Source organism: Schistocerca americana, chromosome 9 (assembly GCF_021461395.2).
Source record: "Schistocerca americana isolate TAMUIC-IGC-003095 chromosome 9, iqSchAmer2.1, whole genome shotgun sequence".
In the NCBI taxonomy this organism is placed as follows: domain Eukaryota; kingdom Metazoa; phylum Arthropoda; class Insecta; order Orthoptera; family Acrididae; genus Schistocerca; species Schistocerca americana.
Window position 1 is genome coordinate 108882323 of NC_060127.1, and position 17634 is coordinate 108899956.

The following is a 17634-nucleotide window of genomic DNA, read 5'->3' on the forward strand; positions in this document are numbered from 1 at the left end:
CGTGTTCCATAGATCAATATGGGAACATATCCCTGGATATAGAACGAGTGAAGGTTTTTACAGATTATTGTTTTGTGCACAGATATATTGATCTTATCATTAGATTAAATAAACTGTGAAGTTAGCATATACCCTTACATATTAGTTAAGATAGATAACATCTGAAAGAATATACAGTCATACATAAATTTGGGTACTGTTCTTAAGTTATGCAGGCGTCATATACAGACATACACAAATTTGGGTATTTTATTAAGTTACACTGTACTTACAGAGTATGATTAATCAATTGTAGAGGTCACGCAGTAAGGTTTAAGCATGAACAAGAGATTCTATGCATTTTTGCTAAGAAATTCATCAATACTGTAACAAGATTCAGCTATCTGTGTGTTGGTATGACATCCACACTGTCATTTGACAGTCCACTGTACACTGTACACTGTTAGTTGAACTGTTTTATGTGAAATGTAGCAATTACAGTGGTGCATGGAGAGAGTGCTGCCAACTGAAAGATTTGAGGAGAGACACAATGTTGTTGAATTGTTTAAAAGAAGATAATGAAATTAAGAAACACAGATGATATTGGTGTAGCACGTGGAAGAGTATGGCATCCTATTGCGTTTGAAGTTATTGATGAGGTTGCTGTTGCTGTGAGCCATTGCACTCACTGTATGTGACTGTGTGTTGTGGATTCACGAGCACTCTTATTTTCACTCTTTTCCTCTTTGAAGAGAGTAAACCCAGAAGGCCTTTCAGGTGTACTAAGATATCCGCACATTATTCAGACCTCCTTGTACAGCACACGTTCCTGCTTTGTAAGAATGGAGCTCTGTGCAAAGTACTGTTTTCATGCAAGATGGGGCAACACATCATATTGCTCACCTGGTGAAAGATCTGCTTAATGCAACCTTCCACAAATGTATTATATTCAGAGGTTTTCTATATGAATGGCCTGCAAGACCACTTGATTTGAATCCATGTTAGTTTTGGATTTGGGGATATCTGAAAGAATGCATTTACCAGGGACACATTCGGTCTCTACCTGATCTGAAGGCAATATACAGGAACACACGGCTCAGATTATACTAGAACTGCTGTGAGGAACAGCTGATCACATCATTTTATAGAAGCAGCATCTTGTCGATGTCTGCAGTGCTTGTACTGAACAAATTATGTAAGTGGTAGTTAATAATAAAACCAACATTATGCCTTTCTCTCATTTGATATTTTCTGCCTACATGTCAATACTAATTCATTGCAAATGGAATTTGTATGCATTTTTCTCGCATTCACAGCACCAGATTTGTAGCTGGTGATCAAAACTGGAACTATTTTTTCCAGTGTACATCAGTTCTGCATTACACTTCAGAATATCTATCAAGTTTCACTGTTGTACATTAATTACAGCCCAAAATGGACCCCTGTGGGTGGTTGCACTTTAATTACAACCACTAAGTACCAGTATATTCTGCTTGTGTCTTCACATTCAACTCTTGCCATTTCTTTTATGGCCTAGTATTTTCCTCAATATTTTTTTCTCTTCTCTCTCTAGCCAATCTGCGCTATTTCTTCTTAGTGTTATCATCTCAGCCACATACAGAACTGCATTCCTCACCACTGCTTTGTAGTGTCTGATCTTTCTGTCTGCAGATACATTATTTTATCATATATATTTCAGCCATGTATAGAATCTCATTGCTTACCAGTGTCTTGTGGTGTCTGATCTTCTTGTCTTTAGGTGGTATTCCTTTTATTGTATATATCGCTTATCATACAGGCTGACCTCATCTTCTTCATCCTGTCTATTAGTCTCTCATTGTTCCTATTTCTTGCTGTTATATACCTTCCCATGTATTTAATCTTGTCCACTTTTTGCACAGTGCCTTCTGGCGTTTTCTGATCCACAGTAGTATTCAATGCCTCTGTCTTGTTGTAGCTGATCTTCAGTCCCACACTTCTGGCTATCTTTGTTAGGTTTTACAAATGTGCATTTGTGTCTTCTTCCATCTCACTATTACTATGACATCTGCAAATGCTAGGCAGAGCTGTCATTTTCTCATTTACCTCTCTATACTGCCTGATCACTTTGTTCTGCACTATACTGAACAAAATTGGTGATGATCCATCTCTCTGTTTGATACCAGTCTTAATCTCAGACTGTCTCTCTAGTGCTCCTCTCACCTTCGTCAGAATGTCTGTTATCAGTTCTTGTGTAGTGCTGTCTTGTCCTCTGTTCTTCAGGGTCCTCCTAAGAGCATGTCTGTCGATGGAGTCACATGCTTTCATGAAGTTCGTAAAGGTTTCAGTTGCCCGAGACTGCAGTCGTGTGTGTGTGATTTGTGTCAGTCGTGTGTGTGTGATTTGTATTTGTGTGTGTGTGTGTGTGTGTGTGTGTGTGTGTGTGTGTGTGTGTGTGTGTGTGTGTGTGTGTGTGTCTATTGTTGATGAAGGCCAATGGCCGAAATCTTTAATTGTGAGAGTCTTTTTGTTGTGCCTATCTGCGACTTAGCATCTCTGCTGTACGGTGAGTAGCAATTTTCTTTCTCATAATACTGTTACTAACATCTTTGTTCTTTAAACATGTATGTTCCATCAGTTTTTTCAGGATAAATATCTGTTCTATGCATCCTCTTCCCTTGCTACACTCCCCTTCATAGTCTCCAATTGTACTTTCTACCTGTTCTTCTAATCTCTCGAGGAGGAGTTTTGACAGCATCTTGTAGCCGACCTCTAGTAGTGATATTCTTCTGTAGTTGGCTGCAGTACCTCTCATCCCTCTTCTTATGTTTTAGCACTATGATCACATTCTTCCACCCTTCTATTACTCTAAAAGTAACTGAAGCAAGTTCTCTCTCCAATAACTCAACTCAGCAGCTCTCTCTCTCAGTTTCTATTAAGTAATGGAAAGAGTTCCTTTTATACTGTTCTTCAATAGTACATTATACAGAATTCTTTATTACCACAAGATTGCCATGGCTTTAGCAAATATAAAAGTCTCTGTTAATCACTGCATTTTAGCACTTAGAGTCTCTCTTCAAAGTACTGAGTGACAGTGACATATCACTGATACTTTTCTAGGCCTCTCAAATGCATCTTATACGAGAAAAAGGAGAAAGAGAAAAGTATGTATGCTAATACTGGTTGAGAGACCCCAGTGGGTGAGTTCACCCACTTGGTGGGAAAGGGTTTTCTCCTCCTGCACACAATGAACCCTCTCCTGGCATGTGTGAGGGGTGTGTTAAGGTATTTGTCGAGTGTAGGTGTCTGTAATGGGTGTGTGCAGTGTGATGTTATTTTAGTGTCGAATGATGGTGAGAGAAGGCAGATTGTGAAACACAGAGCCAGCACGTATCCTACTCCTCTCGAGTGCCACTGAGGGGGCTGCCTGGCTTAACGGCCCCCTCTGACGGGCGGATCACCACTGTCTGTGTCACGTGCCCCCACCCCCTGACACACTGTGGAGAGGTTTAGAACTTAACCGAGAACATTGGCAAAAAGTCTGGCGATTGGGAACTTCACACCACTACATTTCCTGCTAGAATTTTCCGGCTAAATACTAGCAGTAGTAATTTTGCCCACCTCCAGGATTTCAGCCAGCAACAATCTAGCACCTTTGCTCAGCTATGGAGGCAGATAAGATGAGACATAAGTGGCCATGACATTCTTATTCACTAGCAAAAATAGGTGTCAGAAGGGCATACCAAAGCAGTGGATAAGGTCTTACCTGGAAGACAGGCCACAATCATATTAACGCGTGTCGATCCAAAAGAAAATGTCATTTTAAAAACAATACATTTATCCAATAAATCACTGATTAAGTATGGTGTACCACAAGGGTTTTATACTAGGAGCTCTTTACATTGATGATGTCAACAATTTTACTGAAGCAGAAAAATAAATTTTATTTGCAGATGACATCAATATTTTATTTATGGCTGTAGGGATCAGCAGATGACATTTCAATCAGTGTGACTACTAAATGGTTTCACCAGCTATTAGAGATTCATGCAGGCTTTTGTTGTGAAAATCAGACACATACTATTGCTCTATATGTACATGTTGGGGGCATCACTATTTGTTGAAAGACATGAAATTAATCAGGAAAATACGAAAAAAGGGTACATCACATAACTAATGAGGAGGTATTGAATAGAATTGGGGAGAAGAGGAGTTTGTGGCACAACTTGACTAGAAGAAGGGATCGGTTGGTGGGACATGTTCTGAGGCATCAGGGGATCACCAATTTAGTACTGGAGGGCAGTGTGGAGGGTAAAAATCGTAGAGGGAGACCAAGAGATGAATACACTAAGCAGATTCAGAAGGATGTAGGTTGCAGTAGGTACTGGGAGATGAAGAAGCTTGAACAGGATATAGTAGCATGGAGAGCTGCATCAAACCAGTCTCAGGACTGAAGACCACAACAACAACAACGAAAGAAGTCCAGATATTTACAATTGTGCAAGACAGTGAGATAATCTTCATATTTTGTTTACAGCCATAAAATGATGCCAGAAGGAAACCTGTCAGATGGGGATGAAACTATGCAGTGAATGTCCGAACAGAATAAAATCTATGACAGATGCAAAAAGTTTTCAGACACGTAAGGGCATATCTACAGTACCGCTTTAAATGAGAAACTCGACAATGTTTTATAACTGTATATATGAATTTCTTTAAACCTGTGAAACAGAATGTGCGAATGTAAATAAATGCTGTATAACCTTAGGTTTAAGTTGTCCAGTATCAAAGTATGCTATACTGTACATGATCCAGTGGACAGATAATAAATAATAAATCAAAAACATAATAGAAAGGTTCCAATTTGGAACTGCAGGGGTTGGACTCAGTGATATGGGTCCTAAAAGATGGCACCACACCAGTGAAGATCTTGTGGGAAGTCGGTTCAGCAGCAGAAAGTGGATGCCAAAGTAGCCAAGACTGACCAGAATGTTCCTTCTACAATGTTGCAGAATATTCTACAAGAATGTAGAATCTTCCAGAAGGTTCAAGAATGTACTAGAATTTTCCAGAATGTTCAGCAATTTTTCAGGATGCTCGACCTTTTGTGGTGGGGTATGTTCCATCTCAGAATGGTATATAGAGTAGCTGGAGAGATGTACATGTGAGTATATTTTTGGAAATCAGTTAGAGCAGAGCAAGGAAAAATGAAATAAATTTAAGTGGAAGTGAATTAATTAAGGTAGAGAACAATGTATAAAATGGAGTTTTAATGCGTTAAATAATATTAGCATTTAACAGGATGATGGAATATAAAACAAGACGAGGTCTTACCAGCTATGAATAGAAAAGAAGGAAACAGAAAGAATGGTGAAGAAATGAAACAGATGAGGAAAGAGAAGCACATTTAGCTTCGCAAGGGAGGAGAATGAATAGAGTAAGAGAAAACTTAACAGATCAATGATGAGATGAAATTAGAGAAGAGGATCAAGTGAGAAACTCAGCAAGCAGATATAGAGAAACTGCTGAAGAAACAGGATTACAAAATTAACTAAGTAGAGTTATAGTGAACAAAATTTGTGAAATGTAATGATCAATTTCTGTATTTAAAGGTTCATATTTAATTGGAGCTGGCTGGCTTTGTTTGAGCAAAGTGAGGGTAGCTCCATCTACATATATTAAAATCCACCCACCACTAATCACTGGCTTTTGTGTATGGTGCTATCGTTGGTTCCTGTGTTGAGCATTGTAGTGGTTGTGCCGTGTTTGTGGAGAAATGAGTGATTGAAGTAGTCAGTATCACATTGTGGTGGTCCCCAGGGCACTTTCTTTCTCCTTTGCATCAATGCATACTTCAAGGGAAAAGATTCAAGATTCATCTTGCCATATCCTAGCTATTGCCTGTAGCTACAGCAACCCGGTGACACCACAGAGCAGCAGGTTGCCACACTCCAGAAGCACAGGAATCTACCAACAGAGCCTCCCGTTGATTCTGGGCATCAGTACTTGATTTTTCCCAGCTGTTTTTGACTTCCAAGGCCTGCTGTCCAAGACTGAGTCTGTCTGGACTTAGACTTGAACTGATAAACAGTGTGTAGTGATTGAAGTCTAAACCCAGAAACATTTATTTCAATTGTTAGTGCATTTGACACACATTGCAGAAAGCATTTAGTCACTATCAATTATTAATCAGGAAGGTAATTTATTTGTGATCAGCTGAACTTGCTAATTAGCTGCTTCTGCAGATATTTGCAGTGAATCAGTAATTTCATGCTAATTAAAATAAAGAGTTTATGGTTTTATCTCTACTTGGGAATCTTGTCTGGTGTTGTGAATCCCTGTAAGGTCACCACACATCTACAATGTTCTCAAGCATTTACAAATATTCTTGGATGTTAAGGAATGTTTTTGAATGTTCTAAAATGGTCTTGAATGTTCCAGAACCTCCAAAGCGTTTCAGATTATTTAAGAGTGTTCTTGAATACTTTAGGATGTTCTCCATGTTCTATAAAGGAGTGAACAAGTGAGTGACACAGTACTTTATTCCAAATTAGGTTACTGTTGAATAATTAAGTTGATTTAAGAGTGTTTAGGAGTAATTTTGAGCATTCAAGAGTATTTATGAGCATGAGATACAAACATTTCTACATTTTCTTTTTTCAGTGTTCATTTCTACAATATTCTCAAATGTTCTTGAGTGATCTGAAATGTTCTCAGAAAACAAATGAGGATAAAGACAAAGCAAAATGATCATTTTTCCATCTAATAAACAAAATAAGATAATAATGAATAAAGATAAAAATTGTGTTGATGAATTTCCTCTTTTCCTCACATCTACAATAAAGAAGTTTGACAATACATTATTGAAGTCAGTTTATGAAATTAAGTTCTATGAATGACACTGCAAAGTCACTTTAAATGGGATGGTTATGCGGAAGCTCTAGAAAAAGACTAAAAAGCTTGCCGCGCTTCACATGTGTTAAGCGAGAGTGAACACAGGTTACCTACCAGTGATTCAAAAATGTTGTGCTCATTTCCATTAATTTGTATGGTTGGAGCTGGTCTTCTGGGGAAACCCATCTCACAGCAACATCTTTAGGATGCAGAGAAAGCTGGCAGGCCTTAAATATCTAGTCAGATTTTGATAAGATTTCAAAGTGGTACAAATGTTCAGAAATATAAAATTATAAAATTGTTAACTTTTCCAAAAAAAAAAGTAACAACACTGTGGTACCCTGTGACTACAACAGCAAAGAGTTACATTTGAAGTCAATCAACTCATACACTGAAGGCCTTCACTTAATGGCTGAGAGCAGCAATGTTTGCACAAGGTTGTCAGTACTAACAAACATGCAACACTGGATGAAATAACCACAGAAATCAATCAACCAATGGAAAATCCAGGATGGAATGTAACAATATTATGAAAAGGAAAGTTGCTACTCACCATATAGAGGAGATGCTGAGTCGCAGATAGGCACAACAAAAAGACTGCCCTTGCCTGAGACTGTGTGTGTGTGTGTGTGTGTGTGTGTGTGTGTGTGTGTGGTGAAGGCCTTAATGACTGAAAGCTTCATTTACTTGTGACAGTTTTTCTGCTGTGCCTATCTGTGTCTCAGCATCTCCACAGAAATCAATGTGTGATATACGACAAACGTATCCAGAACAGTGTGGTGAAATTTGACATTAACGGGCTATGGTGATAGATGGTTGATGCGAGCATCTTTACTAATAGCATGACATCACCTGCAGTGCATCTCCTGGGCTTGGAACCATATCAGTTCGACTCTAGATGACTGGGAAACTGTGACCTTGTAAGATGAGTCCTGATTTCAGTTGGTAAGAGTTGATGGTATGGGTTTGCGTGTGATGCAGATCCCGTGAAGCAGTGGACCCACGCTGTCAACAAGGCACTGTGCAAACTGGTGGTAGCTCGGTAAAGGTGTGGGCTGTGTTTACGTGGAACAGACTGGGTCCTCTGGTCCCTCCAAATCTATTAGTGACTGGAAATTGTTATGTTCAGTTACCTGGAGATCATTTGGAACCATTCACAGACTTCAGTCCCAAAACAACGATGGAATTTTTATGGATGACAATGGGCCGTGTCACCAGGCCTTAACTGCTCACGATTAGTTTGAAGAGCATTCTGGACAGTTCAAGCAAATGATTTCGCCAACGAAACTGCCTAACATGAATCCCATCGAACATTTATGGGTCATAATCGAGAGGTCAGTTTGTGAACAAATCCTGCACTGGCAATGCTTCCGCAGTTATGGACGGCTGTAGAGGCAGCATGGCTAAATATGTCTGCAGGGAACTTCCAACAACTTGTTGAGTACAGCCACACTGAGTTGCTGCACTACACCAGACAAAAGAACTCCCAGAATGATATTAGGGGGTATCCCATGACTTCGTTGCCTCAGTGTACAAAAACCTGGGTATAACAATTTGTGGTGATATCAAATGGAATGATACACAGGCTGATTCATAGGTAAGACTAGTGGCAGACTTCAGTTCATTGGTAGAAGAGTGGGAATATGCAGTCAGTTTGTAAAGGAGATTGTTTACAGATCACTTGTAGTCTCAAGTGTGTGGAACCCATACCTTATAGGATATTGATTGTATACAAAGAAAGGTGGCACAAATGGCCATAGGTTTGTTTGACTCAAGGGAGAGCATCACAAAAATGTTGGAAAATCTGAATTGGCAGACCCTTGAAGATATATACCAATCACCCCACAAAAGTTTACTTTCAAAGATTCAAGAACTGGTCTTAAGTGAAGAATCCAAACATTCTTCAACTCACTGTATATTACTTCCTCAGGGATCATAAAGATAAGCTTAGACTAATTATTAATGAATGGGAAGAAGCAGTAACATGTGGTACCTAGCTGAGTACCCTCTGCCACGCAATTCACACTGGTTTGAAGAGAGTGTGTTTACATGTAGGTGCGAAGAAACTTCAATTGTGTAGAAAATGCCTCATTCAACTGAAAATAATAAACCTACCCAGCCTTTACAAGTGTAACTCTATCCTGTCTGCAGATGAGTACCTTTTAAACAGAAGTTGGGAACTGTAACATTCAAAAGTCTACCAAATCACTTAAACCAGGAACAAAATAACAGTTCCATTGAAAATAAATCTATATGATTTCTGATGGAACATAGCTTTTATTCAGTAAAAACATTATTGAATTACTACTACTACTACTACTACTACTACTACTACTACTATTACGTTGGCCACACAAATCAGTCAGTCTTTGGCTTCACCATTCAGCCTGCTCCACCTTCTTAGTTGCATATATTTTTCTCCAGCTAGTCCCATCATACTCATATCCTTTCTGATCCCTTCCATCCATCTCAGCTGCGATCTCCCCCCTCATCTGTTACATATGATGGCTTCTTCCACCACCTGCCTGGTGATCTAGCTTTCTATGCACATTATGTTCCTGTACCACTTCAGTCTCCTCTCTTTCACTGGTGCTAAAATGTCCAGTGCTTTGTACAACTCCCACAGGTCACACTTTTTTCCTTTTACTCCAATCATATTTATCCCCCTCAGGTCCAAAAATCTAGCCAGGAGTTTTCTTTCTGTCTTTTGGGCCAGAGTCCCCATCTCTATTCTGTATAGGGCAACAGACTGTACTGTATTACATTTTTGTAGATCCTAATCTTCATGGATCTCAATAGAAGCAGGAACTTTAGCAGATTCCAGAGTGCAAATCTAGACCTGTTTCCTGCTTGAATTCTCACCCATACTTCCTGGTCAGTCTCATTCCCTTCACTAAGTACTTCCCCAAGATACATTAACTTTTGTATCCTTTCAAAGATTTTACCATTCACATCTAAAGGTCTGTCATCATTCTCTTTGCTCACTGTGAGGTATTTGGTCTTATCTGTATTCATCTTGCAGAGTTACTGTTATGGTTGTTTAGGTGTGGTGTGGTACACTTCATGTACGATCTGTCACCCTGATGCACATGTGTCAGCTTTACCTCTTAAATAATTTCTGGTTGCTGTTATTGAAGTGCTCATGCTGTGAAGTGCCAGAGACTGTGATGTCCGACTTCTTCTCCTTAAGCAGTGGGGGCAGGTGCAAGAACAACTGCCTAAACTACATTCTCAGTTTCTACAAATACCTTTTGTCAGCCTAAGAGAACAAAGGTATAACATATTATTCTGTATAATCCCATCTTATGCTACAGTCCTCAATCCTGCTCTCACTGCTTCTTCCATTAATCATGCTATCATCTGAATCAAATCTTGCTCATTCTGTGCTTTAAAACTACATCATCTGCACAGGCCAATGTGTTGATCCTCATATCCAGCTGAATTCCTGTCTCCAGGCTTGTTACTTTTTTCAGTGCTCCTTCTAGTACTTATTAAATTGTAAAACACAATATTCACAAGCTGAAATTCTAATTATTGGAATATTGTAATGGTTGATTATATCTGTAATTTGTAATTTGAAAATTGCACTGTGTTTCTCTCTGCATTTGTCAGATTGTACTTGTCCTGTATTGAGTGAACTTTTAAACCATGTAATATATCAAAATGGGCCAGTGTTGATGATCAAACTTACACCCTCTCCAGGGCCTAGATATCCTCCCACTGTGTACTTCTTCATTGACCTCGCTACACTCATGCATGTCACTCCTTTATCTGCGTAGTATTTATCATGTTTTGAAATTTTCACTGGGTAACATCCAATGCTGAGGCTCTTACATGGGAGAGGAGTTGCATTATGTGAACAGCATTCAATGCCAAGTCCATCTGTAAGAGATAATAAAATAGATTTTACACACTTTATCAGTAAAATTAGTTTTCTGAAGAATCATTGCATAATTACATGAACATATGCCTGCAGCATTATTCTAATTACATTTTGCAAATAAAGCCTAATTTTCACTGTGTCTTCCTTGTCTGACACAGGGAGCCTAAGTAAATGTAATTATTAGCACAAATATCAGCATGTGTACATAAAATACAAATGAACCTCTGATGTAGCTCTCAGCTGCCAATAATGGTGTTACCTCTATTAATCTAACGCAGCATCAACAAAGAAATGATGTATATGATTTCAATGGGAAACCATGGTGTTCCAAACTAATTCAAGAACATAGTTCAACAGAGCATAGCAGTACAACAGAGGATCTTGTTATTTCCTCAGAATCAAGGATATTATCTTGTGGTGTGAGAATTGTTTAACTGACTGATAATCTTGAAGCTGAATGCCAGTGATCTGTACAGTGTGAGCATACAACATGCGCACTAACAGTGTCTTCAGTACAGAGAAATATGATACTAGACAACATAATCTGTATCACTTCAGGCAGGGGGGTTACATTCATAGTCTCGGATGTTACTGAATTTAGCATAAGTTAAAATTCAGAAGTAAGTAAGAAACACACATTTTTTTGTTTTCTCCAAAAAATCTTTGTGCACAGAGATACAGGCCTCCAAAGACAACACTGTGAACACCGTTTTGATGATGTGAATTTCGGAAACAGTTCTAGATATTTTGTTAGAGTTTTTTCATTTGAAAGTATTTGCTTTATGATTTCATTTGGACATATCTGTCAAAGTTCTTTTACTGCCTCCTTTTGAATTTTTTTATAATTTACAGAATTATTTTTTTCAAAAATGCCAACCCAGAAAAGTTAGATTTTTTTCTGTTGATTAATGCCATGTAGTACTATATTCTCTGTAGTACTATATTCTCTGTAAAGGAGAGCTTCCACTTTTAAGTTGGAAATGTCTTCTGACTGGGACCACATGAGCGTGAAGTGTGCTGACTATTTGCATATCCATAAAAGAGTGATATATAAGACAAACAAAAAACAGACTTTTTTCCAGCTTGGGAATAAGTGTTCTCATTTGAAGACTCTGTTTCAAAGTGAAGATGTCTCCAGTGACGACTTTTTGTGTTCTAAATGTTTTGGCAGAATAACAACAATGATGGTGTATGAACAAGGTGAAGCCTCCCATGGTGCAGTTGATGTAGATTTTGCATCAATAGAGGAAGAATTAAATACCCTGAATCAGCCAACTACAGAGGTAGGTGTTAGTCCTGTTAATAAACCGTGGTCAGTGAAGTCGAGTCATAAGCTCTATGCACCAAGAAAGTGCAGAGAAATTATTAAAGCTATGGATGAATACACTACAGCAAAACTGACCACACTGTTCAAAGTATAAATTCCATCTTCAGAAGAAAATGAACCCAAGCACTCCTGCACCTCTTGCCAGGAATTTTTCACAAATATCAATTCAGCTGTTGAGTATTGAGCATCCTACAGTGAAAAGATGCAAGTTTTAACTATTTATCCAGACATTGTCAAAGAAGACAATTTTGAACCACGTTCCATCAGTATCAAAGTACATGGTAGACAAATCAAGATATCTGAGGTCTGTAAAAGGAGTCTTTGGAAGACCAGATCCCTATTATGGTGCAGTCATTTTATCTGGAAGATAAATGGGACTGTTCTTGTCAGAGTGCCAACAAAAAAGACGCTATAACTGTAACAGTTGAAGGTAAAAAGGTTGTGAAAGTGAAGAGGTACATGACTTGCAGTATAAAAGAAACTTTTGTAATGTATAAGAGCAAATAAACAACTTCACACTTTGGAAGATCAGAATTTTATGCACTACGACCTAAGTGGGCAGTTCCACACCCACCTAGAGATGTCTGTTTATGTGGGTACTGGGTGGATTTTGAACTTTGTGTGGTAACTTTGAAGAACTTACTGAAGCATGTGACATATGACACCTCGGTTGGGCACGTGAAGTCATTTGTAGTCTGTGGCGTAAAGTGAGAGACTTGTTTGCTTCAAGAATGTGGTGACTTCCCTGGAAAGGTGGGACTGTTTTTACAGACACTTTGCCTGGAAGACGTAGCAGATAACCTAGCAGAAATTACTTATGGGACATGGTAGAAGAATAAACTAATTAAGAAAACTATTGCCTTTGACAGTTTCATTGATGAACTTGGTAAATGGTCAGTGAAAGCAGTAACACACCAGCATCTGAAGAAATTGCAACAACAACACATTGCAGAAGTGAAAGGGTGTGTACAGGCTGAAGAACTATGTTTAGTGCATCACTGTGATTTTGCTGAGAACTGGTCTGCAATTCTCCCAAAAGAAGTATAGTCTGTCTGTAAACTCAAGAGCGAGCAGCGCTTTTGGTGGGGGAAGTGGCCCTTCCCAGAAGAACGCTGACACCGGCCTACAGGGGCACCCAAAATCAGTTGCCCATTACCTGTCCAATGGTGTAGATCAGCGTGCAGTGATATACGTTGTTTCTGTTCGGGGATCGTAGTTTCCAGTGTCAGTCAGTTAACTTTGTATACTCACTGATATACTTAGGTATCCGGAAGTGATGGATAATCGTCCTGCATTGCAATAAAATGTGCAGAATACGAGGAACTGGATGTGTTTGCGGGCTAATGAGCGTTCAGTCAGCGTGTGTTAAGGAGGCGACACAAAAAGAACTGTTTGCTAATTTTACCAGTCCCAATCAAAGGGCAGCAAATTATGCAAACGTCAGTCTTGCCACAATAGGACACATGTTGTTGTTGTTGTGGTCTTCAGTCCTGAGACTGGTTTGATGCAGCTCTCCATGCTACTCTATCCTGTGCAAGCTTCTTCATCTCCCAGTACCTAATGCAACCTACATCCTTCTGAATCTGCTTAGTGTATTCATCTCTTGCTCTCCCCCTATGATTTTTACCCTCCACGCTGCCCTCCAATACTAAATTGGTGATCCCTTGATGCCTCAGAACATGTCCTATCAACCGATCCCTTCTTCTGGTCAAGTTGTGCCACAAACTTCTCTTCTCCCCAATCCTATTCAATACTTCCTCATTAGTTATGTGATCTACCCATCTAATCTTCAGCATTCTTCTGTAGCACCACATTTCGAAAGCTTCTATTCTCTTCTTGTCCAAACTATCTACCGTCCAGGTTTCACTTCCATACATGGCTACACTCCATACAAATACTTTCAGAAACGTCTTCCTGACACTTAAATCTATCTTCAGAAACGCTTTCCTTGCCATTGCCAGTCTACATTTTATATCCTCTCTACTTCGACCATCATCAGTTATTTTGCTCCCCAAATAGCAAAACTCCTTTACTACTTTAAGTGTCTCATTTCCTAATGTAATACCCTCAACATACCCGACTTAATTCGACTACATTCCATTATCCTCATTTTGCTTTTGTTGATGTTCATCTTATATCCTCCCTTCAAGACACCATCCATTCCATTCAACTGCTCTTTCAAGTCCTTTGCTGTCTCTGACAAAATTACAATGTCATCAGCGAACCTCAAAGTTTTTATTTCTTCTCCATGGATTTTAATACCTACTCCGAATTTTTCATTTGTTTCCTTTACTGCTTGCTCAATATACAGATTGAATAACATCGGGGAGAGGCTACAACCCTGTCTTACTCCCTTCCCAACCACTGCTTCCCTTTCATGTCTGTCGACTCTTACAACTGCCATCTGGTTTCTGTACAAATTGTAAATAGCCTTTCGCTCCCTGTATTTTACCCCTGCCAGCTTTAGAATTTGAAAGAGAGTATTCCAGTCAACATTGTCAAAAGCTTTCTCTAAGTCTACAAATGCTAGAAACATAGGTTTGCCTTTCCTTAATCTTTCTTCTAAGATAAGTCGTAAGGTCAGTATTGCCTCACGTGTTCCAGTATTTCTACGGAGTCCAAACTGATCTTCCCCGAGGTCGGCTTCTACTAGTTTTTCCATTTGTCTGCAAAGAATTCGTGTTAGTATTTTGCAGCTGTGGCTTATTAAACTGATTGTTCGGTAATTTTCACATCTGTCAACACCTGCTTTCTTTGGGATTGGAATTATTATATTCTTCTTGAAGTCTGAGGGTATTTCGCCTGTTTCATACATCATGGAACGTGAAAATAAGCCACATAGTTTACTGGAATTGCCACAAAGTCAGTCATATGATAAACGATTGAGGATTTTTACATAAACCAAAAACTAGTGACATTATGGAAATTGCTTACTGTCGTGAAACAGAAAATAGATTTTCCTTGGCAGAAAGATGTTTTACACAAGACACTGCGTGAAATGGTATTTCCCTGGAAAAGATCTGTAAGTAAACGAAAGATTCTGGTAAAGAGATGTAAGTACCTGATCCAAGTGAGGAAATTAAGGGAGCTAGGCAGAAAATTCTTTTATATTGATGAAACTTGGGTGGAAAACAACATTACTTACAGAAAATGTTGGCAGGGCCCTGGCGAAGATGGCATTATGGACACTGTTAGCGGAAACAATAGGATCATACTGGTCAATATTGGATCAAAAGATGGGTTATTACCCAACGCACAGTTGATTTATAAACCAGGATGTGCAACGGGATACTACCATGGGCAAATGATAGCCGAAAAATTTTCAGATTAGATATCGACTAAAGTAATTCCAAATCTTCCACTGAACTGTGCTGTTGTTATGGACAACGCTTCACATTACAACAAGGAGCATTACAAAGCTCCAATTAGGTCTTCGAATAAGAGAGAGATGATCGCTTGGTTATTAAATAAAGTGGAAGCTGACTCTTCAGCGGGAAAAACAAAATTATTTATTTAATTAAACAACATAAGCTGGAGGAAAAAGTAATTGAAATTAATAAAATACTTGAAGCTCATGGACACATTGTGCTGCAGCTTGCACCATACAACTGAGACTTAAATCCAATTGAAATGGCGAGGGCAAAACTCAAAAATTTCGTCAGAGGAATAAATATTTTTAGAGATATTTGCATGACGATGTTGCTACAGTTGGGGAAAGAAGGTATGTAGCCATTTTATGAGTTCCTATTTTTTATTCGATACTAAATTTTACAGTAACCAAAAAATAGCATATACAAACACTTGTCCCGATTGTTACAGGTTTTGAAATGATAACTCAAGATGACTGGAGTGCATACTGCCTCCACCTGGAGAAACTTGAAAGACAGCACTGGGTTAAGGATGGGATTATTGGAGATATACTAGATGCCATAGTTATTAATTTAGAAAGTGACGACGATGACAGTGATACTGTTGATGATGACCTCTAAAATACGATGTATGTAAACAGGCAATGAATAATTTCTTAAAAAATACACTGTGTGTCCTTTCAAGGGTGACTATGCTCATACGCTATAAAGTTTCTTTTGGTAGAAACGTACTACATGGTAGTAAAAGTGTTAAACAGTTTTCCAAGATAAATACACCCAAATATGGTCCAATGCAATAAATACCTTTATCACTAGTTGTAAAAACTCAGTAATAATATAAGGACTTCATAGTCCTCTTCGCTAATAGAATGTGATTCAATACTTAAAAAATTTGATGCTTATGGAACAGCAGCATTTCAATGTATTCTGTCACAAAGTCTCGGAGATGCATTCACATATTACTTTTTATTTTTGGTAAGAACTTTATTTGTTAATCTACAGCAATGTTATCCTCTTCAAAACATTCCCCGCTACAAACTATACACATATGACAGTGCTTTTTCCAATTCCCAAAACACTTTAGGAACTGTTTCCTTGGTATAATTTATAGGTCTCTTAACTATGCATTTTGAATCTCATCCATGCTTGTAAAACTGCTGTCCTTTAAGGCATGCTTTGAAATGTTTATACCACTTGTATGCCCTTAGTATACTCAGACTCATCAAAAGCAATATTGAACATTTCTAAAAATTTGATACACTTTATTCCATTCTTATGACAAAATTTAATACAGAATCTCTAATCTATTTTTATGCAAAACAAATAATCGTTGCTGCTACTAAAACACAGAAACCTTTTTGGCAACTGACAACAGAGTAAGTACCCAATATCCATAACATTGTACAGATACTTTTCAGACTTGTTTATGAAGGCAGGCAAAAAGAGTTATACAACGCAAGAAATTATAAATTTCTGGTTACTTTTTAAATACTCTTCGTATTGCAAGAATTGTTAAGTTTCAATGCAGCCCTTTAAAGGAAACTCCTAACTTTTAGTAGAAACACAAAGTAGGAACAAACCTTAAATTCTACAGATTGACTGCACTATATGGGATTCGCTTTACGAATAGCAATAGAGGAACATACATTGACATGAACAGGCATTCGGTTCTATGTTTGTAATAGAATTCTGACTTCTGTTCTTTGTTAATATTATTTACTCTATAATGTTGTGTTTCGGAAGAAGCTATGGTCTTTTGTAATCCTTATAGTCTTAGTGCATTTGTCTAAAAATAAATGCTGCCGGAACATATCTGTACACGGCATTGCCACAGATTTAAAGTGCGCGCCGCGGCAAGGCTGGCACTACGTTGTGAAACAGCCTGTAGAAGTGCCTTGTGACGTAGCTGGGTAGGCATAGTGGGGACTCGCTTGCTCAGTCTTCAGTTTACCCACAAACTATACAAGGGTATCATTTGAGTAATGACCAGGTTTCAGTTTTTACAGGAGTGATATATTTTCAAAATAAGACCACAAGTGCTGTAATTATAAGTGATGACACAGGACATGACTCAGCACATGCTTTGCTAGCAGTGTGCAAAATTCTTCAACCGCAAACAGGGGCAGAGAAGATCATCATTATTTCTGATGGCACTCCTAGCCATTTTAGAAAATGTTACCATCTGTTTGAATTGATTACATTGC

General features: G+C 38.5%; 1 protein-coding gene across 1 annotated transcript in view; it reads right to left on the bottom strand.

Moving 5' to 3' along the window:
* The window catches only part of LOC124551013 (peroxidase-like), a 199080-nt gene that overhangs the window by 69455 nt on the left and 111991 nt on the right, over window positions 1-17634 (bottom strand). Inside the window, exon 6 of the mRNA XM_047125858.1 lies at window positions 10544-10734. Within this exon, the coding sequence (XP_046981814.1) occupies window positions 10544-10734 (191 nt within the window). The remainder of the gene's footprint in view (window positions 1-10543; window positions 10735-17634) is intronic.